The sequence below is a fragment of the Opisthorchis viverrini genome, assembly GCF_000715545.1.
Source record: "Opisthorchis viverrini unplaced genomic scaffold opera_v5_41, whole genome shotgun sequence".
NCBI classification, from domain to species: Eukaryota; Metazoa; Platyhelminthes; class Trematoda; order Opisthorchiida; family Opisthorchiidae; genus Opisthorchis; species Opisthorchis viverrini.
This window is the reverse complement of record NW_008751697.1, coordinates 749,725-775,982: the sequence shown is the minus strand read 5'-3', so window position 1 is coordinate 775,982 and position 26,258 is coordinate 749,725. Positions and strand designations below refer to the sequence as shown.

General features: G+C 43.7%; 3 protein-coding genes across 3 annotated transcripts in view; 1 reads left to right on the top strand and 2 right to left on the bottom strand.

Annotated features, from left to right (window-relative positions):
- Positions 1-2,906: 2,906 nt before the first annotated feature.
- Positions 2,907-4,547, bottom strand: T265_03026 (hypothetical protein; the record flags this gene model as incomplete). The annotated part of the gene is made up of 1 exon (XM_009167415.1): positions 2,907-4,547. The coding sequence occupies one exon, from the start codon at positions 4,545-4,547 to the stop codon at positions 2,907-2,909; it is 1,641 nt and encodes a 546-aa protein (XP_009165679.1).
- A 4,980-nt stretch (positions 4,548-9,527) lies between these two features.
- The window catches only part of T265_03025 (hypothetical protein), a gene marked incomplete at both ends in the record, with an annotated part of 26,738 nt that continues 10,007 nt past the window's right edge, over positions 9,528-26,258 (bottom strand). The window contains 11 exons of the mRNA XM_009167414.1: positions 9,528-9,638; positions 10,321-10,499; positions 10,635-10,879; positions 12,202-12,349; positions 15,071-15,619; positions 18,982-19,677; positions 20,907-21,152; positions 21,704-21,889; positions 22,812-22,931; positions 23,673-23,912; positions 24,271-24,352. Of these exons, the coding sequence (XP_009165678.1) occupies positions 9,629-9,638; positions 10,321-10,499; positions 10,635-10,879; positions 12,202-12,349; positions 15,071-15,619; positions 18,982-19,677; positions 20,907-21,152; positions 21,704-21,889; positions 22,812-22,931; positions 23,673-23,912; positions 24,271-24,352 (2,701 nt within the window). The remainder of the gene's footprint in view (positions 9,639-10,320; positions 10,500-10,634; positions 10,880-12,201; positions 12,350-15,070; positions 15,620-18,981; positions 19,678-20,906; positions 21,153-21,703; positions 21,890-22,811; positions 22,932-23,672; positions 23,913-24,270; positions 24,353-26,258) is intronic.
- T265_13151 (hypothetical protein) overlaps positions 22,769-26,258 on the top strand; it is a gene marked incomplete at both ends in the record, with an annotated part of 3,834 nt that continues 344 nt past the window's right edge. The window contains one exon of the mRNA XM_009167458.1: positions 22,769-22,975. Coding sequence (XP_009165722.1) covers positions 22,769-22,975 — 207 coding nt within the window. The remainder of the gene's footprint in view (positions 22,976-26,258) is intronic.

Sequence of the window (26,258 nt, the reverse complement as noted above, 5' to 3'; positions counted from 1 at the left end):
CATGGCCCAATCTTGCTGCCAGGGGCGATCCTGCAGCAAAGCTACCGGCGCATCTGGCCAGTTTCCTACTGACTGGTATTCCGACTATTACAATGCCTGGCCATACCTCCCTGAGCCGCCCATTTTCCGGTTACCGAGATCAAAGCAACTTGAACCAACTCACTCTTGTTATATTAGAAATTGACTGAGTGAACGGACTATTTTTACCAATAGGCTTTTGTGATGGAATATATATCACAAGAATAATCTGGGCTGTATCTAGTTGTAGTGAACCTCAATTTACGAACCGTTTCTACACCTAGAGCTGTCAGCACACAGTTTCTATAATCTGTGACAATATACCCCTAATTTCTCCCGTCCCGGGGAACGAATGATTTGGGAGATGTTTCTGTTGAAGCTATTCAGAATTCATCAGTCTGATTCGTGCAGCACTACACACCCATTTGTCAGCTTCATACATGGTTATCCATTACTGTTGAGGTGCCACAGTTTTAGCGAATCTCCACGGTTTGCAACTTAACCGATTGTTGAAATGCACCAGGAGAACCCGTGTTCCCGTAGGCTTTTCAGCCTAGTATGAAACGGGATCTTCGTCTTGCTACCATGGCAGTCTGTAGACATTTTGCAACTTGGCCTGACTTTTAGTTTTCCACTTCGCTTACAACATTTGTGCGACTTAACGAGAGGATAAATGGCTAAGGAGATTTAATTCCTTATTCTGGAAAACGACCAGTGTTCCGTTACGATACCAGTGTACGTTTGACGGTTAGGAAAACAGATTTAGCTTGTTTATTTTACAAGAGAGTGCGATATGAGATGTCTACCACCTGAGGGTTTTTGCAGTAAAATTTGTGCCGAATAATGTCTAGCTGGCATGACAATTACACAAGTCAACCTTTTGTCCCCTCGCTTCAAACGGGGATGAGCTAAACACCATCACTTATGTATTGTTAGTAGTTGCGGGCGGATTTACCGGACAGATTTATCCAATTAGAAATGAAGTTTTAAGGTTATACGTCCAGTTACACGTCCCTTCGGTATCCCTAATGGCGATTGCGCAAGGCTTGCAGGGGCGTATATACAAAGTGATCGCCTCACCTGTATGTTATTGTGTGTCAATACAGACTAACAGACCCAGAGCCCAACGCAAATGCTGATAGTACACAGTTACATTCTTCAAGTCTAACACATTTAAAATCGTCAGAGAACCCTTAGATTCAGGAGCTCAGCGAAAGAGGATGAAAGTCAGTGTGTTGAGATTTTGTGGGAAAAAAAACAACAAACGGCTGCTCCAGGCGAATGGTCTACCAAGGCATATTTTAGCGCATCTCACTGATCAATGGTCTACCAAGGCATATTTTAGCGCATCTCACGAACTGATCTCACTGACAATATACGATAATAATTCTGTGTGGATAACATTGCTGAATAAACACTTCTCTGGCAAAAAAAGCGAGACAACGTGCAGTGTCACACCAATACGAGGAAGTCAGGATTTGGTATTCTCAGTGCGACGTGGGTGGATTATGCTACTCGACAGATCCGCTATAAGTATGTGCTTATTACGGTGCTTGTCAGATAAGATATAGGTAATGCGCTAGAAAGAGAAAAGAGTACTGTTTTCTAAGCATTCTGAGAGAACCCTATAATGTTTTGACGTTGATAATAAGGGCAAACAGTGCGTTATTATGAATATCGTGACAAATTGCCTGAATACATTTCTGACTTTGTTGCCTCCGCTTCGACCAGCTAATTCAAGTACCCGCAATGTACCAGTTGGTCTTTTCCCTCTCAACTTTCGGGCACACCTTTTTTTTACCTTGGCACACTGTTCTCTGGAGCTACTAGGTAGTCGCCCGAAAAAGAATTTCATCGTTTGAGGAAGTGAATTTTGCTCGTCGTTACTCCCAACCAATCAAAAACACCTTATCAGAAGGTAGTTCGCCATTATCGATCATCCTTCAGGTCCGGATAGACAGTGTGGGATGTCACCATTGCCAACTAAGGACACACATGGACGTAAATCACCAGGAATTCTACTTTCTGTTCCTCAGTAGATTCGCAAGCGCGCACGATGCTAGGATTGTACTTCATTTTATCATTGTTTCTATGTGAAGTAGTTGACGTCAAGAAAAAGGTACCGACTTATGCATCTCGACTTCAAGGTACTGAATAAACAGAACTATGTGATGGCTTTGTCAAACGCGAAAACACAACAGGCAGGATGTTTTCTAGCCTGACGTAATGACTTTCTAGCGAAAGACAATGGATCAAACTGGACACTGTATAGTTAGAGAGAAACTCCGAGGTCCGATCCACTGTGCCTGAACGAACATCGATCGGGGGATTGGAATCAAGTCACATGACTTTCACATGAAAAACTGCAAATCTAGCTGATCTACTGGATATCCCCTCGAACGCGTAGAAATTTTGAGGAAAAATAACAACAACCGATCAATACAAATGCAAATAGTTGATCAAATAAAAGGAAGAAACACTGTAGTCAGAACAAGATAATCAATAGAATCAATAACTAGGAATCGGAATCCTCCAACTAACACGGCAGAAATACACAGAATGAACACAATTGATGATCGCATAAATGCTGTACATGTTGACGGAAATAATCACAGTTCGGAAACCACAAGAACGACTGGATAAACAAATACAGGTGGTGTTATTTGGCCAATAATGTTCAGGGTGTCAGCTACACACGGAATGTTTAGACAGCTGAGAATGAAAGAATGAATGACCAATAGTACCTTTTCACATGCCGTACGGAGAATACAAGCGCTCGTGAATGACTATTTCGTAAGCAAACTATCAGAACAGAAGTACATTACAGCTAACTGCTTCGACAAACTCGAAGGCATTCGAAAGGTACTGACCAACCTGAGGTGGGAATCTTACGAATAGTAATCCGAAAACACGGAGGAACTTAGTACGGGTGCAGAAGATGGACGTACTCTGATGTTTCTCGTGTTTCCCGAATATTGGTGATTCAACGCGAGACGTCGTGTTGCTGCGAGATGTTGCCTTTCTGAAGTGCGTCCTCGGCGAAGAAGCCTGGGCCAGGGGGGAGATATGAATGAATTTTCAAATTCACAGCCCTCAGGGACAGGGTGCCGTGAGGAATCTCGATGAGGACGTTCAACATCAACTTGAATAAAATCTTCCACAGAACTGTTGGTTTGATGGTTGTTTGTCGATGGAGTGCTATGATGCCAGCAGCTGTCACTTTGATCCTCACGATCGGACCTACGACGATCGAGACTGTACTCAACCCACTCCCCCTGTGCCAACCGAATCAACTGTTTTGGCATTTCAATAGCTTTCAGGTGTTCTTGATTGATGTATTGTACAAATGAGTGTAGTTGTGGAGGGAGACAGAGCGAAGCGAGTTTTCGGCAAAAGTCGACTCCACCCAGCTGTTTCCGTACAGCATTCCGAGCTAAAATTTTCAGACTTAGTGGTTGTAGAACCATAGACTGACACACTTGGTGTAGGTTGGACAGGCGTCGATTGAACTCATCACGACGTTCGCAGTAGCGTTTGGAATAGACCTTTCGTAGATGAAGATTCTCTAGAGCTTCACTGAACTCCTCTGCTGAGGGGAATGTACACTTAAGTAGCAACAAGTTTGTCAGCAACAACGCTGCATGTCGAATGATGGGAGGTAGGAGGTTGGTTCCATAACTGTCTATTTTCGGGTGACATATCAAGCACAGCAAAATCCCAAACCAGTTGCAACAAGGGTACAAATAATCCATGCATTCGAATTGGGAGAATCCATTCTCCACCAGGTGTTTGACTGCTGTCATCTCTACAAAAGCATCATCATTCTCTGGTATATCCGGTACAATGGCGTACTCATTGGTGTATCGACATAAGAACTCATCGTAACTAGCAGCAAGGGAGTTAAAAATAATCACAGAATCAATTCGATGGACATCGACTCCTTTGGTTAAAATCGCAGGTAAGTGAGAAAAATAGAAAGCCAATGGACTGGGACCACTTAATCCGTTATAGGTAGACGGCTGTTCCCCTAGAAATTCGTAAATGCTAGCAAAGAAATAATCCAAAGCAGATTGATATGTGTAACGCCCACAAGTCCAAAATCGGCGATAGGGAGCTGAGTTTGGACGTGAACTCGGGCCACAAATATGGGTCCATCTTCGACATGTTTGCGGACGGTTGATATCATAGCCGTGATGTCCTAAGAGTGGGAGGACTTGCCATTGCAAACAGTCAACAGCCCAAAGGACTGGTGAACACTCTTGGTAAAAGTTTATGAAAGGATCGCTGCCAGCTGCTCGATGGTCTACAAGACATGGGTAGGCTGTACTCAGATGTCGACGTTTGACAACTAATGTAACTTCGTTTAAGGGACGCCGGAGTCGGCGTAGAGCTCGTTCGATAATTGGTAGGTTGCCTTTCTGGATAAGACGCACCAACTTCTCATCTGCCTCCTCTAGCACAGCGGCTCGTGATTCAGCACAGAAACATGTTATCCACAACAAATTACGGCGATTTCGTTTGTTACTCATCACAGACTACACCAATGGAGGTGATTCCGCAGTCATCGGGCAGTGAATTGAACAGACGCAGTGGAGATCAGTAGGCAAGGACAGGATCCCAACAGGAGAATTCCAACGAACATGCAACCGACGGAAATGCAAATACATTATGACCGCCCGATTTCTTTCAGCCAATCTGAAAGCAGTATGTTCCAAGGTCACAGTTTGATACAGCCAATTGGGCATGGACGAAGGGATGAGATTATGCATGTCACGCACAGGTGCGTAGTTGGACCTGCGGGAATAGCTAATGAAGCTAGCTTAGTGTGTAGGCGAGACCGTAGGTACGAGAACTATGTAGGGCTTGGCAATCAATATTGCTGTCCAACATGTGTTTGCCACTGTAAGCAATTACAGTCTGCGACATATCGGCTTTTACGTTTGTGCAAGGGTGATGACAAAAAAATAAACATACGAATTGAGCGGCAACAAATCATCGGATGAAGAGGCGTTATCAATCAGCGTGCATGTATTGCCGACACACCAGGATAGAGGAGGAGCACGGATTGAAGGCACAGAAAGGAGAGAAAACTGAATATGGAATTCGCACCTGGTTGGGGTGAAAATAATTTGCATCATAGGCTAAAAAAGCTCTGTGTTTAGAGAGTCACATGTGCTTCACTGTCAATGTATCCCACCACCGTATCAAGTAAAACACACCGCAGACGTTCTCATAGGGTTGGTGTTTCTTAACTAAGCATGATTGATGGTGTTAACCACGATTAAGGCGGGCGTTCGTACTCCTGTTTCAATCAATTGTTTTGGATATATCTCAAGCGAATGTTGGAACCGCAAAGCAGTGACTGAAAGGGTTGTTTCGTCAACTACGTAAACAGGTAAAAAAACCATAATAGTTTGAGGTATGCAAGTAGTCCTTTTATGTATTACGAGCGTTCGATGAGGAAAACTCCGGATATGACCTACATATCTATGGTCATTTTAATGGACACATGAAATTTGCGACTTCCATCAACCACGGGATCATAAGAAGAAGTAAATACTTTTATTGTGCTGGCTTTGCTAAATGGTCCAAGACCGTAGAATCACTAACGAGCAGACATGTTGTGAGCTCGTCCTGTCCAAGTCTACCACTCCTGGACTCTGTGTTGCCTTCTGCTACTGGTTAGGGTTACGTTTACATCCGATCATCCGTTGGTGTGTTTAGATGTCCAACTAAAACGAAGTACTACAACTAACCGGATTACTCAACAGTTAGTTTAAAGAAACTCATATCACCAAGTACCTCGTTTGCACACGATCGTTTTCCATTCAAACAACCGTCCCTGATGCGCAATCAACTCAACGATGTGAACTGTTCAACAACTGCAATGACGAGACCTATCATGCATATTCCATTTAAAAGGGATATTTTGTACAAAGCCACCAAGTGCGATTTTCCGGACGTGAGTTCGAATCCGAATGCAGCACTTTATGTTAGCATTTCTACAAACCTTAGTAGAGTTCAGCTCAATGCTGAATATAGAAAGAAGCGAAAACAGAACCAGCATGGTAAACAGGGATTTCGTTTTAACAAAACCAATTTGAAGCTCAACATAGGATAATGTAAACAAAGGTAAGCCACAACGATCCAACCAATTATTGTGCACCTCTTACTGGGAATTATAAATAATGACATGGAAACTCTCTTATTCCCAGACACCGGAAGCTTACTCAAACTTCTCTGGAACTGTAGTGAAGTTTGTACGCTAGAAGGTTTATCGTAAACCACACTTCGGGCGAACCTTATCGATAACGAGATTCCCATTGAGGTACTGGACTGACACAAGTGTCTACGTAAATCGCTCATAGATAATAGAATAATCGAAAACAGAGTCGTTGAAGAGATAATCAGGTCAACAGTAAAGTGGGCCGTCAGTATGAGATACGATGGTTCAGGATCGAATTCACGTGGGTAGCGTCAGCGTGTAAATTGTCATTTTGTTTGTAGTGGGAAAAGGCAGTGTGGAAAAGGAAGTGTGTGATATGGAGGTTGTCCTTAGGACGAAACCGAACAAACTGCTACGCCCCGGAGATCCAATCCAAAAAACTGATGGAGTCGAAAAACAGTGTTCAAAAAAGGGTCTCCTCAGTAGAGTTGAAGACACATTTTTAGATGCCCTACTTTTTGCGGATAGATACAGGAAGGCGCATTGTGAATTTCGTAGTCCTATTTTGGAGTTCCCGAGGCGTTGCACTACAGTCGGCATCACCGATTCGATCTTTGGAAGACTCCTGTGCTGACAGCGCGGAATATTGGTATGGCAACTGAAGAGTAGACACTGGTCAGTGAGATATTTCTTTGTATAAGAACCTCTTAGTTCTGTGTTCTCAGCAGGTGATGCCATCGAATAATAAACGGAATGCTGCAATTAAGACGTTAATTTATTCGACATTCAGGCTAGTGCGGAGCACGGCATACAACTATACAGTGGTGATTCAAACAAACACGACCCTAAAAAAGACATTTTGTGTGACGAACACACACATCGTGTCCGGCATACATTAAACATTAAAGACATCGTTGCAGATTCATGAAAGTAAACCACGTTTGGATTCCTGAGACTCAGTTAAATCCAGAGCATTCGCTATGGTAATGAGTTTGGGCCCAACACCATAATCGAGGGGCATAGTTCTGAAGGTTTCCCCCGGGATGGTTTGACTTTCCACACCAATGCAGCAAGAGCTGGAGATAGCTCAGTGGCTTAAGCACGAACTTACTGACCGCAAGTTTCGTGGTTCGAACCAAGCCTCTGCATCCTGGTTGCTTCTGTCTAGGTTTGGGAACCTGGCAGTATCTCAGCCCTCGTGATTTGTCCGGGTGGCATAACAGCTGGACACCCAAAGGGTGTTAGAGCTGAGCGATCATTGACACTGCCGAGGCCTGGAGAAATCCTGTAATCAACATTGTTTTCTGACTGTGTTCAATCCGATGTACCCAGCGATGCGTTTTTTTTTACAGCTTTCAAAGGATACGCGATAAGAACTCGCTTAGTAGAACCAAGTGTCATGAAAACTTCGGAGATCGACCTGCAAATATATCAGAAGCTAAAAGAAAGTGTAGTGTATGTAGTTGTCATTCGGAAAAATAAAAAATTGATGCCCTATTGTGTTATGATCCTTTGTTTCGTGGCAAACTGGCAAATGAAGACTGCGTGGGTGATACCACAAGCAGATTGGTACCGACGTTCTGTAAGCAAATCCCGCCGCGTTTTATTTCTGCTGGAAATTTGTCTTTAGTGGTAGAACATCAGCCACGGTTACGTGAGTACATACACGAGGTTCCAATTTCAAGTATTTTAGCCCCGACTGATGGATAGCTCGTATTGACAGATTATCACAACACTGGTGTACATTGTTTAGGTTGCTGACAGACTGCCGTATGATACAGGTCAACCTCAAAAGTGCCTACTGATCACCAGATGAGTGAAGGACTACTGTAAGTCCTGCAACATGCTATATAAACCAAACCTCAGTTCTGATGTTCTCTCTAGCCCTTTTATCGAATCGCGCAGTAAAGTTCTGTGTTCGTGAGGATAATTATTTGCGGAGCAAGCAACGAAACACACATTGACAAGGTCACAAGCATGGTCCAACTTGGATGCACTTCAGCAAGTAGGCATACAGGACAAATTTGGGCACCGTATGTCGAGGTACACGCTTATATCTACGGTTCTAAACGTTCAAAAGAGGCATGAAGAGTTTTAGAAGTAGGTTAGAAAAGACTGAGTCAACAATGCAAATCTTGTTAATCCGAAATGTCTGCGCACAAAACTTCGGCAGAAGCAGGCTCTACTGGTAACTAACAAGCGGAGTAAATAAATCCAACATGTGAATACTGAATGCAGATACACTAAGCTGAATTTTCACCAAGACCATCACTGAAGAGGAAAAAATGTCCGGAACAAAGCCACACGTCACGCGATTTGTCCGTTACATTCATTCCGGACAGCTAAACCTCTTATTGTTTTATTGGTGCGCTCGCTGTCTATGACCCCTCTATAGAAGTGGACACTTGACCAACATTACGGAAACACATCCCCTATCGTACCGAAAATATTCGGTTTGACTTTGAAGTGTATGGATATAAAATTGATGCTATTACTTTGGGCAACCTTCACGGCTGTTTTTTAAAGCGGTCGATGACGTTGCGCGACACCCCCTCAAGTTCAGAAACTAGGTTGACGATATTGAGGTCTTTACTTCTAATGGCCAGTTTAACCACATACAGCTGACTGGTCGTTGGTTTGTTGACTGAGCTGGGCAATTTGGTTCCAAATGTTTCATCACCAGTCGAGGTAACATCAGCAGTTCATTGTGGTTGGAAGTGTACTTCCAAGCTCAACGCACTCTCATTACAACTTGCACTACAAATACTCTCTTCAATTACATACACCTGGCTTTCTGTGTCTCATAAGAGACTATGAAATGGCTAGGCACTTTCAGGCGTACTGCTTGCAAGGCGCACAGACAGGATTCCAAAACTTAAGTTACACTGGGTAAAATAAATAGGATTTTTCGATCTCTCCCCCAGGTAACCAGTCGCTCGGCGCTATCTAGAAACGTTGACCCTCCTATCAATTTCACACCTTGGAAAGCCGTTCAGCTGATCAAGAAATCGACGTTGTTTACCGGTACCAAGAGATTCAGGTTATTAGGCTGGTCATAAACAACCAGCTAAGATTGCACCAGCATCCGATCGCTATGCGGATATCTGAAGAATGCCAAAAGTTGCTCACTTCGTTCCTCTGGAAGTCTCAGTAAGCACAGATTCCATTTTGGAATGCTAAACATCTATAGATGAACTGTCATTGATTGGCCCTTCAATTTTTCCCAATCGGTTGGGAACCACCGAGGCAAGGTAGGTCACGTGGGTATGCACTACGGTCAGGAGAACAGTTGTAGACAATACAGATAGCCGTCTATTTTATTCATAATTATAGCGAGCAGGAAGGACAAGCGACGGAACTAGCAGAGAAACGGGACAATTGTACAATGGGTTCAAAAAGAGGGTCGATAATCTGTAACGATACCTCCTTCCAGCGGACTTCGAGTTATCGAACTCTGTGAAACAAAAGAAAAACAGCAAGTGCGTCAGTGACTGACAAGAAGAAGGCAGAGTTGTTTTGAGGAGAAGTTTCGGTAGTCCAGCACGACAGTTTAGTCGAAACTGGGTTGCAAATACATGCGCAGTGGCGGTTTTAAGTGAGTGTATTACACATCCCCTTACTCGTAGTTGGAGTCAAGTTTCAAAGCTTCCAGCCGGAGAGGCAGCAAACAGGCTCAACACAAGCGCTCCCTCCACCACAGTGAGAGGTTGACTATGATAACTACACAAACGGAAAAAAGAAAATATACCGTAAGAAGGCCGGATGTTTATGCCCGACGTCACAGGTTATCTTAAAGTAACTCACACGACAAGCTATCACCGAAACAGATAGTCAGAGCGACTCAGTTATAATGCGTACTTCCTACTTCCCCTTTCATATATTTTCATCTGAACTAACGTTGAAGGACAGTCAACTGATGCTGGATGGGGAATTCCCCCCCCCGCGCAGCTTTTAAGTGGAAGCATTAAAGCTAGTGCTGATCAGGGCAGTGATGAATGTGACCACGAGGCTGTTGTGTTCAAACATATGGATAAAGCGTGATGAACCATTCCAATCGATGTCTCGACTGCCCTCCCCCAAAAGCACATTACACAATTGACATTCGTCGAAAAAAAACAGCGGTGCGGAACACTTACAGGAACAAGTCGTCCACAGGCCACCTGGGTGGAACACGCCGCATTAATGTTTGTAAGAACCACTCCATCGAAACGGACGGCATGTTGAGGGATGGTGGCAGTTTTGATCCACGCTTTCTTCTACCGGATTGTACTTCAAGTAAATCCTTCTCTGTTGTAACGACGACGGCTTTGTGATGCTGACGTTGAATGCATTACAAGGCAAAAGAGGAACATGAACAAAAAGTCTATTCGAGCTAGAAATCATGATTACCCAATCTAAGAACCTAAAGAGGAAACAACAGTAAAGGTGCACCAAATTAAAACTTACTGACCTTTTCGTGACTAGAAAACTGCAACAGTTCAGAATACGGCTTCCAACGTCCGCCAGCAAGTTCAGTTAGACGTGCCAAGTCGTCAGGCGTAGGAGAAACCCCAAGAGTGCTGCTGATCGACCAGCCACGCAAAAAGTTTGTCTGCTCCACTTTTTCGGGTGCCTTCAAGGGTTGACTCGGCCGACCTGCGCGGCGACATGGTGGGCTTGGTGGTAAAGGCTCACAAAGGCGAAATTCCATTGGGTCTGTGAAAGTGAACATAAGTGTAAGAGAAAATGTGATCATATGGACCTAAGGTGGAAATCAAATAAGAATTAGCATTGTTCTGTTATTTAACCAGCAATCGCTCAAGCGAAACTGTGTTAATAAATCGACCGGGCGACAGTTCAACATTAACTAGATGGGTTTTAGGCAGTTTAGTTAATGCAACGCACCTAGTCAGAGTGCCATCAGGTTGGCACACGTTACCAAATGTACAGCCAACTAAAGTCGTTCTCAGCCCACCGATGCGATCCAACCACGATAAAACAGACACCAAACGAAGCATGGTTCTGTGAGAGCCGTAAATATGTCGTAATCTTGATTCTACTGAATGACATGTCCGATTGTGGCCAAACAAGTGCTACATCCCATTCTTGTTATATTCAATTAACGTAAGTAGCTATATTTTAAATATTACCTTATCGTATATAATTGGCAGTTTCGCGCTGAGAAATCCTCCAGTTTCATCGGTCAATTGTCTTCCGCTGACTTTGCATCCGGTATTTTCCAGTGCGACCCCGATCCAGTCTAGTATTAGGCAGTTGGTCAGGCCACTATATACTCCGGTTTTTGCTATACACGGCATGGAGCGGCGAGGATCTAAGAACAAAGCTGCGATGCGGGAATAGTAGAGGCTACGAAACCGGTCTATGGTCACACAGATGTATCCCAGTCAGCGAATCTCTACGTTTGTCAGGTTTTTTATTATTTGTAAAGTAGTCACCAATAGCTCGTTAAAAGCCAAAGTACTAAAAGAGTTCATCTTTTGTCTTCGCGTCAACAAGCTGACCGGCTCGTACTAGCTACAACAGCGGGCGGGAGACTATTCAGTGATTATGGATAGATAGATTGGTGGTTCGAAACCAACCCTGGCTTTCTGACTGCCAGGTGCACCGGTGCAATAACCCTCCCATTGGGCTTCCTTTATTACATTACGTCATCACGGTTTATTTAATTACCACGACAGCTGGGTTCTAATGAACGAAGACGTCCTGAAAAGCACCATAAGTTACGAATGATCTCAAGAAAGGCCACTGTTGGTCTGTCCTCTGAGACATGCTTTAGTAAAAGGTTTCATCCTGTGATAGCTCTCAAAGGAGATAGCCGTAGTGTACAATACATCACCTAGCGAAAAACAGAAATAAACAAGAAGTATCTGAGTCTATCCTAGCACCATGGACAAAGAATGAGCAAATTGTACTACTACTCTAAAACTTGTGCATTAACAACGGTATAATACCTGGATACGATTTCTTCCGAGTTCGGACACACGTGGTTAGCCAGTCTTGAGAAATGATGGGAATACCTCTGGCTCTAGCATACAACATTTTTATGGTTCGTTTCCAACGGTCCGTGATCAAATGGGTGGCCAACATGACGTCTTCGGTTTCACAAGCGCCAAGAGCGGGAAAGATATGGTTGAAGCGGGACGAGTCCACACCTGAAAACAGTAACTAAAAAAATACGATTGGAATACGTCAGGGCCGAGACGCGGAACTCCGTACCACTAAACCGACACAGAGCGATATTACTGATGTGTGTAAAAGCTGTATTAAAAAGAGTTGATCCCAGAGTTCTTGATCACGCTGAAATATCTTCATTAGATGTGGCATATTTGTTAACGTGAATTCACGTGACCCAGATGAGTTTTGAGCATCATACTAAAAAGAGTTGAAAGGGAATTAGTGGAGAGGGCAGTCTTGTTTCAAACCACTGGGTATGGTGAAATCAGACGCACGCTCACCGTACACTCCCATGAGGCAACAGACATCTTTGGTCGCCAGATTGATGATCAAAACAAAGATAAACTTCAGATCAATAAAAACGACAGCCGTCGGGCGTTTGAAAGTTTGGCTGTCCACGAATACGCGGACAGGGCGAAATGTAGGTTGATTCTCATGAAACTGTCAATCCTGGTAGTCGATCAATCGGTAAATGATAATGCCAGAGAGCATCTAGGATACCACAAAAGTTTCCGTACGATGTTCTTATGCCCCATTTTGAACAGGCACTCCATTTCGCCAACATTCGGTTTTGGATGCAAGAATTTTCTAGTACGGTTGTCAGACTGCATCACTCCCTTTGGAAAATCTAGGGTACAAGGTTAGTGGCGATATCTTAGGCTGGATAAGACGTGGTTATTTTCTGGAGCAGAAGCCAGGGTTTTTCGATCCACCAACGTCCTCTGGAATTCTTTGAGTTCTTGATTATTCGGTGTTTGAGGGACCTGTGTGCTACCATGCTCTCCAGTGACTAGTGTGACACCGATGAGATCTGTTGACTTCGACGACATCCAGTGTTCAGTTGGTCAAGTAAGGTGATCTGGGTAGACAGTCCTGAAGGCTGCTCACATAGTTTCATTTTATTTCATTCCTTTTCTGCACTTCTAGTAGCCATCGGGTCAGATTAACGCGATGTTGTTGCGCTACAGAAACCGAATGAGGTTGCTGAACTGAACGACAGTATGCGTGGCCCTGACGGGAAGCCAGCACTATGGTATGATCGGAATCAGGCTACGAATTCCATAAGGAACGTTGATCATTACGTGATGCCCTCAGCAGGTTTCCAATAATTGCACAATACAGTGGGGTTCATGACCGTTTTGTGGTTCGTGGCTTTCCAGTAAGATTGAGTGTTTTTGCTGAAAGTCCTCATCGATCAAGAACGGAAGTTGTGAAGATGTCGCCTGTCATTATAACTACGGTGATAATCGACTCGAACTCGTCAACACAACTGTGCTTTTTTCAGGTTTAGAGATCCAACTTGGGCGTTCATATCACCCAGCAGGACGAAAATATCCGTCTTTTTTGCTCACCAAAGCAGTCGCGACATATCTCGATAAAAACGATCTCTCTTGGCTTCAGAATCACAGTCTGATGAAGGCTACATTGACATGGCGAAGAGACATTATGCATAACAGCGTAGTGACTTAAACTGAACTAGATAGCCACACAGCCCAGAAACGACAGCTTACTGCAACACGATCTAACATGATTTTCAGCCCCAGGGCTAACTGCAGCTCTCACTTCGTAGATACCAGCTACAGGCTTGGCTACAGAAGACTGGTCGAACCCAAGAAATCAGAAAGGCAGAGGTTCCTATCATTGCAGTACTGCACGCAGAAGATGTGTCCGGGACCTCGGTAAATTTTGGTCGTATTTCGACTGTTGGGATACCACACTGTGCGGAATTAAGTCCGACCTTTCCTAACTCGAGGAAAGGCAGTAACACTGCTTGTATAAACACAGAGAGCTGATTGCCTGAAGGAAACATTTCCTTCACATTCTTACTGCCGAGCAAAGTAGGAGTTTACCGAACCACCTTGTGTTACGACTGATGGAAGTACTGAAGCCCACTGCCTTTAAGTAACTGAAGTTGGGTATATGTACACGGATAAAGAGGTTCAGCGTAAAAAATAGGAACAACCCATGTAGGAGATACATCGTGCCCGTGATATCAACTTCTAATCTGGTGGCTAACAGGAAAATGCCATTAGTGAATCCTGGTGACTGAACTACCTAAATGGGTACCACTTTTTGGTCGCAAAGGCACGTGCAAAGCAGAAAACAACTGCACATCTATTTTTGAGTCACAGCTGGAAAGCATAACTGTTAATCACATCAATTTACCGCAGCATTTTGTTGGCCGGAAACCTACCCGGTGTGGACAACATATCGGCTGACTTCGACTACAGCTGCCATCCAGAGCTGGCATCCGAGGCCAGGCATTGTAATTATATTGAGGGGTCAATAGTTCAGGGTTCAACCTTAGGAAAGGCGCGAACGACCGTCTTGGAAGATGGTCTGCAGGTAAAGCCTGTCTTCCGTGATCGAACTGTGAGAAAGTGGTGTGACTGATGTTCACCTGACGGACCATCCCAACAGGTTGTCGAAATATTAAGGTATATCAGCGCATTCATAACGCGAATTCATTCACAAGTAGGCTCAAGAAACAGATGGAATAACGGATCCTTGCTACCAGATAGCACACTTTCCCGTTGAAAGAAGATATCCGGACTATGGGACAGTGTCTAGTGTCGCCTGTCCGTAAACTAGGAAGGTTTAGGCAATAAGTTCATGGAAAGTCAGAAATGGTTTTAATTGCGAAACATCCCTTATCTAGAGGTTAGGCTGTATACTGAACGGGTAATTTAAGTTCAACATAAAGTAATGAACCTGTAACTCAGCCTTTGGGGTACAGCGTTCGAGCAATACAAAGCTGGCATCGTCCAGTTTGCTCCCAGTGTCAACCTTCTGCCCTAGTGAGGTGAGTCGTCTTGTTTGTGTGCTCACGGTGGGTTGAACTGTTTTGACAATGGAGCTTAGTCGGGCTGTGCGACGAATTGGCTTGGAAGCGGGCGACTTTGATGATGCATCAGTCCTCTCAACCGGAGGCTTAATATCCATGGTTATTCGGCGAGAACGGTGAACAGGTGAAACGGGTGGTGAACGCCTTTTACGTTTCTTCCGATCTGGACCACCCCCTCCAGAATGTTCGGGTGTCATGGTAGTGACCGGTGAGGAATCAATTCTTTTACGAGAACGCGTACCGCGACGCTTGCACACTGGAGAGGGTGATACGGGTATGCTGCTTTTGAATGTAGCGGAGCTCCTGCCTTTCTGCCTACCCAGATGGGAATCCAAGAGATCCGAAAATGACGACAGGTCCACAACCGGTACCGGAGTGGAGTTAATTTTAAAGCAGTGATTCGAAATGTCCAACAGCTGGAAATGAGGAACGAAGAACAAAAACGGTGACAATGAAAACAGCCGCATTTTTCAGTACAATTCTCTACAAAGAAATCAACAAGACTACTGAGTGCTACATAAAACAGTGTGATTTTACCATTCTATGTAATCATCAGGTACGCCTGATTCCTAAGCCTTCACAACCCCTAATTCTTGTGTAAACATCAAATTGCGCATATTCTGTGACCGACAGTCAATTACAAAGGCTAGTGTTGGCGGGAGGCTTAGCATAAATTCAAATGAATCTCTGGTTTATGACGCTGTTCGTCAACTAAGTTGCAAACGACAATATTCGTACAATTTGGTAATCAATCAGGAAATAAGGTTGATGAAGATTTGGGAACCATCAAGGTCGAAAACGGCAGTGAACTATCAATATATTCTATTGGTCTATGAGTAGCATGTAAACACATTTAGACATATTGAATATCGCTCCAGATGAAATACAAGATGATCTTTGTAAACCACATCCAGTTGAAGACCACCATAAACAGTAGATTCAATTGAATTAAGGAATTAAGTTGCAAAAAAAGTGTTTATCACAACTCCTCATTTGATCTTCCGTAGCTTCAATAACCCCATTGATGGATAAGGTCAGTGTTTTGCAAAACTATTGGACAATGTAATTCACTGGGTACAAGAATCCTAATCAAAGTTCACAAAGTTTGTAGGGCAATTTTGGGGTTGGAAATAGCCCTTTAGCAAATCTTTTGCAGCATATTGATTTAGTTACTTAGTGGTCTGATAAGTAAAGCAAACGTTATGGTTCAAAATTCAGAGGGTCCGTGGCTGTTGCTGAAGTTTAGCAGTTCGTCATGGTAGCCATTTTAGGACGCTAGTGACAAATATTTACTGCGACCCTTTCAAGGTGACTCCCGACTTTTACGCCAAGAACAACTAAATCAACTTTGCTCCAAATCACCAGCTGCACTGTTATAATTAAAATTGGAACCCGATAACCTACCTCGTTCCTAAAGGCGGTAAAAGTGGTTGCAAATCATGATCACGTAACTGAATATACATATTTAATTGAGTGAATGAATCCGACGAGCCACAGGTGTCATTTACTGGTCTGAGATCCATTAAGGTTCTTGAAATAACAAGTTCACAGAGTGTCTTAGAAGTGTTCCTTATGGGGACGTTTTCATGAGCCTAACTGTTGTTCAAGGGTGCAGAAAACTTCCTCTGAACTATTTTCCGCCTACACTTTTCATTCTTCTACAAATGAACTTGGATTTGATGAGGGTCCGACGGATTGTGCAGTACTGTGGTCCTGACAGTTTTCACGCTGACACTCACAGACTTCTGTACAAGGCTGATCAATGGATACAGGCTGTACGAATACGGTTTTGGTACCGCAATTTGGATGTTGGGGCATGTATTTGTACCGTCTAGGTAGTATGACGTCACCCACATGCTGTGTTGTGGTCAGTTTGTCGACCCAAGGCACTTAGGTTAAGACCCAAATCGTCTTTGTACGTAGACTTGAGTGCCCTAACAGTATCTCAACCCCACCGGGTGTCGCGCACTTCCATACACGAGTGGTTATACTCGCTGCATACACCAGGCAAGTGAGGACAGGGAACTGCTGACATCTTTTTTCTCACAAGGCTTACTCCTTTCCATTTGCCGTACCCACTCCACTGTCACTTCTCTCTGGAGATGCCAGTATCAGGACTGACAATTTTATACGATGTGTATAATACCATCTGTGGGCCCGTTTGTAGTAGCGACCTCAGCAACTTCGAAATCAATTCACAAATGCCGAAACCAGGCCCGCTTGAATTCCTCCGATTCCCAGTGAGTTATGGGCAAAACAAAAAATGCGTTTTTTCATACATGGGATCCTGTTTGAGCTGATAAATGCTAGATAAATGTTAGAACAGGACGCAAATGCTGTAATTAAACTGACTGCTCCATCCCCCACTTCCCACCTTCGGAAGCGCACCGCCGGTGGTGCAGAGGACGTTGTGGCTAGATCGGATCGTACGTCAACCTATCTTTGATACCTCATAAGGGTAAGGGACATCACTCTTAATAAATGACATTTTCAGCATCCAATCTTCCGACTATGGTGTGAGGGAAGGCGAGTAGCAAGATTTAAGTGTATTCCTTCTGGGATAAAGTTCCCGTGAAAGTAGGCCATTACCGTCTTAACCAGTTGTCGTAATGAGGTTCACTGTAATGGCTATGAGGGCTCGGAAAGGCCTCAAAAAGAAAAACCAACAGAGGCAAAAACATGCTCAGACGTGAATTTTATTTTTGGCGGACAGTATATTAGCCAACAGACTACGTCGGTATTTAAAACTCATTTCACTGAATAAACGCTAGTCAAAAACATACCGGATTCTTACCCACTGTACACTATAGTAAGGGTTTGATCGTACTCCGGGGAAGACGACCAACCTAGCCCCGCGATTGACGTGCACAGGTATAAGGTTGTATGCAAAAGGAAATATTGTTCTCCAGAAAAGTCTGAGGCGCCCGACAACTTGTGCGGAAATGTCATATTATTATACATAGACCCTAAGCAGTTCATAGACACCTGTACCCGCATGTGTTTGACCCAGGTGAATTTGCCCAAAACTGATGTTCAAACGAGTGTTTAACGTTCAAATTAGTGGGGGAACAATGCTAAGATAGGATAGCAAAAGGGATATTTCGCTGCAGCCCAAGTTTGAATGTGCATCCTGGGTTCATAAAAGCATATAGCCAGCACCTTGGTATAACCATCCAGGGGAAAGATAATTCGGTAAACTGAATGGCGATGATGCACTGGAAATTCAGCTTACTTAATAATCTGATTCGACAAATACGAAGCTCATTTGAAGGTCTCAATGACTATGGCTGTGGTTAGTCAAGTTCCTTTTCCAACGCTCATACGTAAAGCAGTTGTTGTATTTTGTGGTCTCACCCTGAAGGACAGGTTGAACATATTGAGGTCATGGACAACCATGCAAAATATCACATCTGGTCGATGTATGCTCGACTAGATTGAGTAAACTGAAGACCAATCGAGACGTGTTGAATTCAGAAGCGGAGTGAAATTAGCCCATGGGGACATAGTAAGCATTAAATTTATTAAAAAAAACTGTGTAGGATAGCAATACTGCCTCATCTGGTAGATTTCCTAGCACAAATTGGATCTCAAACAAGACAGTGCACGGTTTGACCAAACATATGGAGAAAGTACCAAAGAACAATAATCATGCATAAAGCTATAGACACGGTATAAGGAGACATGTGCATTGTGTTGGCACTGTAGTAGTTGCAGTTGGTGCGATCTAGAAAGCACTTCGGGGGAACGAACTTAAACAAACCTAGATCAGACAACATACTTTGGGTGACATTTTGATCTCCGTATCTTGAGGGGAGTAATCGAATCCGGCCGATGTTACTGCTGCTTGCATAGGTGTAAAAGGACGCTCAGTGCTTTTTCCAGCTGTCGAAACCAAGGTTGGAGACACAGTGGTGGCTGATCCTACAAGAGGAGCACTTGACAGAGGGAGTTTTGCGTTACTCCTGTTAACCTCATGGGAGGCCTCCATAGAAATCTCAGGTTGCGAAGGATCTTCGCTAAGAATGCTATCGGGCAGATGCACAGGACTCGGGATTTGTAGGACGCGTGCCTTTTTCGAGTGATTGAATTTCGAAGATCGATTCACCGAACGCTTGTTTCCAGAAGCCAAGTGTGTGAGGATGCTGGAATCCGCAGCAGCTGCTGTGACAGGGAAAGCTTGACTAGCACGCCTCACAAGGCCAAAAGAGGGTCCAGGTAGGGCATATATGTCCCTGCCTTCCAGTAAGGAATCCTCTGAATCTTTGTCAATGCTGGAGTCGTTACCACGTCGAGAACGAAACTGCACAACACCGATCGATTTAGTCAGGAACAAGGAGGATACTCGTCCGGCAACAGAGTTTCGTGGTTGTCGCACTTGATTTCGTTTGACAGTAGTCTTAGCCAGTCGGTTGTTAGTTGCCACCGCATCGTGAGCATTTGGAGGTGTCGTATTCAACCGATGGACAGGGATATTCTAAAAAATATATCATTGTACATTGTATTCCCTGGTTAGTATTTATTAGCTGTGAAGAAAAGCACGAAATTCTTTATAGACTCGTCTGGAAAGTTCGCGAAATACGACTGCAGTTAACTGAGTCCTAAGACATTTCGGAACTTAGCAAAAACTACCTTAAATATATTGTGACCACAGACTCAGCAGTCCAATCAGTTCACACGCTGATGACATTCATCAGTTCAGCCGATTTGTTTCGCCTCATTTGTTTTGCCTCATAGAGCTTGGACACAGTCAAAGTAGTTGAATTATGGTTGCGAGCCGCGTTACTATGCTGCCAGAAACGGTTCACATGATCCAAGTATGGGTTGTTCATGTAACATGTTTCGATCGACTCAGACGTTGACTCACTTTGGAAAGATCCCGTCATCTATTCACCATACATAGGAGCTTAATTCCACTTACCACCCAATTGTTCGCACTCGTCTCCGTTTTTAATTCATTCACGCATTCAACGTTATTAGTTGCTACTGTTTTAGCTGCGAGCTACGAACTGAGTTGATGACGAAGTTCTGAAAACATCACTGTACGCTATTCTGAATTTTTTTACGATACCAAGAGAATATCCAAGCAAAATTCTTCGCAAAGCGCTCCAAACGTTTGAGTGCCAGCTTCTTAGAGAGTCATACTTCGCTTACTTTATTTTTATTACCACAGTCTGCCTTTCTAGGGGTGATGGACCCCTTTGAAAGATGGAGATGCTTTCCGATACATCGGCGTACCGCAGCCAATGACAGATGTGTCGAAAAATCTAGTCACCCTGGTCAAACAGAGTCTGACTTCAGATGTCGTCAATGTAACCCTTTTTATCAGACGTTTTTCCACCGAATCCCTTCTATTCCTTTTTAAGTAGTACTTATCTAAGCCCATAGCAGCACGATTTAGCCCGCTTGCAGATATACCTCAAATACAAAATGATTATGTATCCAAAAACAATCTATAATAAGCGAAGATTGCGTAGTATAAATAGTAAGCAAAAGAAAATGTTCATTGCCCTGCGCTCAAAATACTAAAAAATGAAGGTGGCTCCAAGAAGTTCGAAATGGGTTTAAAAGACAACTGGACACTGAAAAAATAATAAAAAAACTTCAAAAACACGAAAAAGAGATTCAGCTGGGTCTCAGGTGAGTCTCCCGTCAAAACCAAACTGGTACGCAAATGAGTGCATTTCGCTAAATAAACAATCCTACCAATTTTCCAGTGGTTTGTGGTGTGGGGCGAACCTCAGAAGTGAGCTGGGAAGACCAACGACCCTCTGGTGGACTTGTTCCCGACAGTTCATCTAGGACCACGGGTTTAATGTGAAGCATCGGTTGCGTTAGTTCATCCAGCCCATCATCTTCATGCTCAGCCATGAGTGCGCAGCCCGTGGAAGGCCCAGGATCATTATCAGTCGGTTTACTTCCAAGCCGGGGATAATGAACAACCGATTTATGCTGAGGGAAGGAATAAAGTGCATTACAAGTCGGTAGCGTTAAAACTCCTGAGTTTTAACCATGTACACAATGGGGAAGAATACGGGATGGAGATGAGTCCAAATCCCCTCACAACGAGGGCCTTTCGAACCACCAGGACCAGCTGACAGTCCAGTCAATTTAATTCACTTGTGTACACGCAAATAGTACTTCCTAAGTAGGTAACATCTTGTTTTGGCGAATGGTTCCTTCAGCCAACTTGCTGACGAGAATGTCCATTGTTTAGCAATTCACCTCCACATCGCCTAGTCCAAGTAGAAATCTACTTGCTATTAGCTTACTGGTGGGTTCACCCGCTTGATATATCTTACGTATTTATGGAAAAAAGTCAATTGGTTCACTATATGCAATTAGCACGAGGATGTATAACCGTGCTGTTACCAAGCTCTGAGCGTAATGTCGATCACTGCCAATTTTACTATATTTTCGCCGAAGAAATTTGACCGTGTAATTTTTGTGTAAGAATAGCTACAAGTAAAACATCCACAGAATGGCATTGAAAATTCACTTACCGGACTACTACCAACAATGGACGTTTGCTTCACTGGTGATTTGGAACCATTCATTTGGGGTTCCTCCACTGCGGACACATCCAAATCGACGACAGTGTCCAACCTCATAAACCTCCGTTTTCTAGCCGTACTCATTTGGATCATTGGTTGCGTTAGGTCCTCAGAATCATCAGGTACATCGGCATTCTGGAAGAAAAACAGTTATACAGAATGACAAACCAGAAGCGTGCCACGAGGTGACTTCAAAAAAAGTGCACGGTTGTCAACTAATGCAAACCACAGACTAAATGAGATGATCTACCAAAAGCTAGCACTGGAAATTCGTCCCACACAATGATGTTCGGTTACTTATCTAATACCCGTTATCCAAAGCTATGGCCAGAAATAGAACACACAATCGTTCACCCAGACTTTACTGCAAAAGAACTTAAAAAGCAAAGATAAAAAGCACCTGGTAAAGTGGAAAGAAGAAAAATAAGAGGAGTGAATGCTAAAACCTTATGTCCAAAAGGAGAGATCTACGGGCAGAGTGAATGCTAAAACCTTATGTCCAAAAGGAGAGGGATCATCTACGGGCGGGAAAACAATGAACACAGTTCTTCACCAGACAAGAAAAATATGGTATCAGAGAGACTGGCCCAACATCCCTTGTAGATTATACCCAACACCAAGTCAGCGCACGACATACAAATTTTAGCCGGCCAGTCCTGGAAGGATGGACAGCAGCTTCAACAGATATCCACACGAGTCGAAATCTGTTAAGAATATGAAAACGACTGAACGGTTTATGAGTTTTCAGGATTCCCGCCTAAAACTGATCGAGTTATGAGACTAGAGTGTTTACCGGTGATGATATCGAGCGCAAAAGTTGAATTTCAAGCCTTCCTGGAGCAATCGGGAACTTAGAACCATTTAGTATACAGACTGGGATGTGAGGAAATCGTTCGCTCATGCGAGAATTTTCCCTAAAAGGAAATAGTCGTATTAAAATGGAGTGGGGAACTGAAACACCGACCATAGGCCTAAAACTGCCACTAACGAGTTTTACTCAGACTTTAACCTTAGAGCGCGAACTTACTGACCGGAAGGTCCGTGGTTCGAACCCGACCTCTGCTACTCGACTTCCGCTGTCTAGGCTTGGGTGACCTGGCAGTATCCCAGTCCTTGTGCCTTCTTCGTGTGGCATTGCAGCTAGACACCGAAAGGGTGCTACAGCTGGAAGATTTTTCTATTACACCCTTTGTTAGGCCAAAAGGTGGTCATCTCTCTTCTGTAAGTCGAGAGATGTTCAGGATTTGTGCGACGTGCATGAGCTACATGAGATAGGTGACCGCAACCCAATAGCTAGCCTTAGATCGTACGGAACAAGACAAACACAGGGATATGATTGGTTCAAATCTCCTGAGAGGTTCATGAGATCCGCACTACTAGTATCAAAATGTACAAAACAGCTGTACGATGCATGATGCCTCTTCGGTATGGACTGATTTCGCTTTCGAGAGAAGTCCCAACCCTCACGACCTATAAAATACGAATACAACAATGCAGTGATTCCTTTATGTCGATGAGGGCTATTGGTTTCTATATCTGCGAGTCCTCAGTCTACATAAGTAGATTAGTTAGGTAGACCATTGACCTTTCATCGCAATGTCATATTCTGCTTGTATCACGCTTTCCATTGTCTAAACCTTCACCTGGAAAATAAGACGACGCACGCGAGATATTCATCAGGATTCTGTCAACTCAAAGATCAACTGCCAAAAACCATTTAGTGCTTAAATTGCCTGCGACACAGTTCTCACCACATATGTAAGTATCGGAAGAAAAACTGACTGTGCCTTGTATCTTGCGAAACGCAGACATGTGTCTCTACAAGACAGTAGCAGTCATACCGACGACTTGTCTAAAGGTACAACAAGTAGCAGGGCATGTAAGCTTTTACGCTCGTGCGTTGTGTGGGCGGTCTTACCGGCGTTGTCGAAAGGATAGATGGTCGGTTTCCTATCAGCTGAACCCCGGACAGATTATCTTGAAAAGAAGGTGCCGGAGAGTGTTCACTGACAACCAGTAATGAGGCACCTATCATCGGTTGTGTCAGTTCCACCACCTGAGATTCTGAATGACATTGACTTTCTTGTATGATTAAGCCAACCGGCTCGGAGTCGAGAGAGGGGTGATCTTGAGAGGAAACTGACTTGTCAGCAGTCAGCTACAAAACGGAGAATGATAGCGTAAGGTTGAGACAAACGTAGCAAAGGATCATCATAGAATAAAGTTAAGTACACAAGAGTAAGGGAAGAAACCCGGTGCCAGATGAATTAAGGCGCGGATGTGTCTCGATTCATGGACTGAATTTAACTAGATGGATGAGCTGCTGTTCCGTTGAGTCGATCGGAAATGCGGAACGTCCACCCCCACCCAAGTCAGTCTTTCAATAAACAATATGATGGGTGAAATACTGTCACCCATTAATTGGGGCGCCACATTAAGTGTTTCTAGTGAGTTCAGATCCACAATTCATTGACACGCCCCTAAATAAATAGGGCGTTCACGATTGAACCCCTTACCTGATTATCTTTGGGTGAATGTTCCGCAGACAGTTTCGAATGAAGCACGGAGCGATTGTCATTCTGAAGATCCTGATGTTGGCTAAAATGGTGACAGAAAATGAGAAAAGATAACCGTTTTTATATGTCTGAATGTTGTGATTGAGGTAAACTGTTGGACAAAACCTATCCCAATCGCAATCGGATTCGGTGTATTATACGGGGAACTGCAGAGATGCATACCGGTATGAAAAGTAGGGTGTTTAACCTAGTTGGGATAAAACGTGGTCCCAGCTCGTGGATGTAAATTAGGTAGGGCAATGGGACGTGTGGAAGAAAATAATACCTATCCATAATGCAAACCAGAGGTAAGACTCAGCCCATGTAAAACCAGATCAGCCGGTTTTGGCTGATGGGGTGTGGTGACGCGTTATGAGATGATCAGACAGGCAGACTTAAAGATAATATTTGATTGGTATACTAAAGAATTCAGTAAAATTAAGCACCAAAAAAGTTGGACTCACTGTACAAACCTGCATTTATTCAATATTCGGCTAAACTGGACCAACTCACCAACTCAATAAGGCTGTACCACAGTAATCTCACCAAACAGAGGCCACCCTTCAGAAAGGTTTCATTTCTGGAGGACATGTCCTTAGAGATATCGGGACATTGTCCCCGTGCTTTCTATCCCAAACTCAAGTAAACAGCATCCACTCTGTGCATCTCAGGCATGTGTACGTAAGCTTCTCAATCTGTACCAGAACTCCATCTAGAAAAGCCTCAACTCCAACTGAGATGAAACAGAACACGTACAAAAGTCCTTTACCTTAGGACAAAGCGGTCAAAAAAAGATCAAACTGGTCCTTTCAAAGACTGGTTCTACTCATAGGTACACTTTTATGCCAAAAATTGACTGACAGGGTGGAAAGAAATTGTGGGATCTCATGAAAGTTGTCCTACTAAAACATTAGTTGGGACAAAAGAAGAGATGGCCGACTGCACCTTATTATTACCCAGAAATTCATACTTGTTTGCATAATTTTTGTAATTCCCGATGGGATCTCTATCCCGAGAAGCCCCACCCAGATAGTGAAACAAGTCAAATCTCATCATGTAATGTAGGCCAATCTCTGCTGAAAAGCCAAAGAACACCGTACAGCTGTTTCACCCCTAATGGAAATTACTAGTAGTACACATTTCATGAAACTTCTGGGGGTTTCAGACTTGCAAACTCTCGGTTGATCAATCGTGGGAATAACTCGCAGAATATGGTGCCATTCTACGCACTGCTGATGATCCCACATAAGGATGAAGCAGCTGTAGTGTTCCTCAGCTTTTCAACATAGACCAGCTTCAATTGCAGAAAGAAATCTGCATTAAAATCACCTAGTCTCCTGAAACTATGAACCATCATGGATAAGCCGGAGTAACTGAGGCGAATTTCGGTCACGCTGAAAACAAGAATTTCAAAGGTTAGTCACTCAGGATGAAAGTGGAATTCCATGCAGATTAACGGGAGACGTTGGAGTATTAACAAGCTGAATTCACCCATAGGTGGTAGACATAAAGTTCCGTTGTCAAATGTCCCAGCACTTGTCAAATTAATCCCGGCTTATGGTGGGTGTGCGGCTATTTTGCCAAAGATATTCCGAATTTTGTGTCATTACTCTGGTCGATCAACAAGTCAGACGGTTTTACAGCAGGAACGACGCGCTACAATGGATGGCGGGTGAGAACTTTTGTATTAGGAAGCAATACAGACACAAGAATTTGGTGGCCTATGGCGAAGCGCACCCCAGAAAAGCGTGAACGAATGTGGCGCGGGTGGATTAGATTATTCGGTCAGAACGTCGCTAAAACGTAGTTTGACCGCTGATCCAAGCTAGCTTCCATGTACACGCCTAGCAGCTATCTGAATTCTAAAATGGCTCAGGTGTAACCACTATCAACATAGTATATATATATATATATATACATATATATATATATATATATATATATTCGTG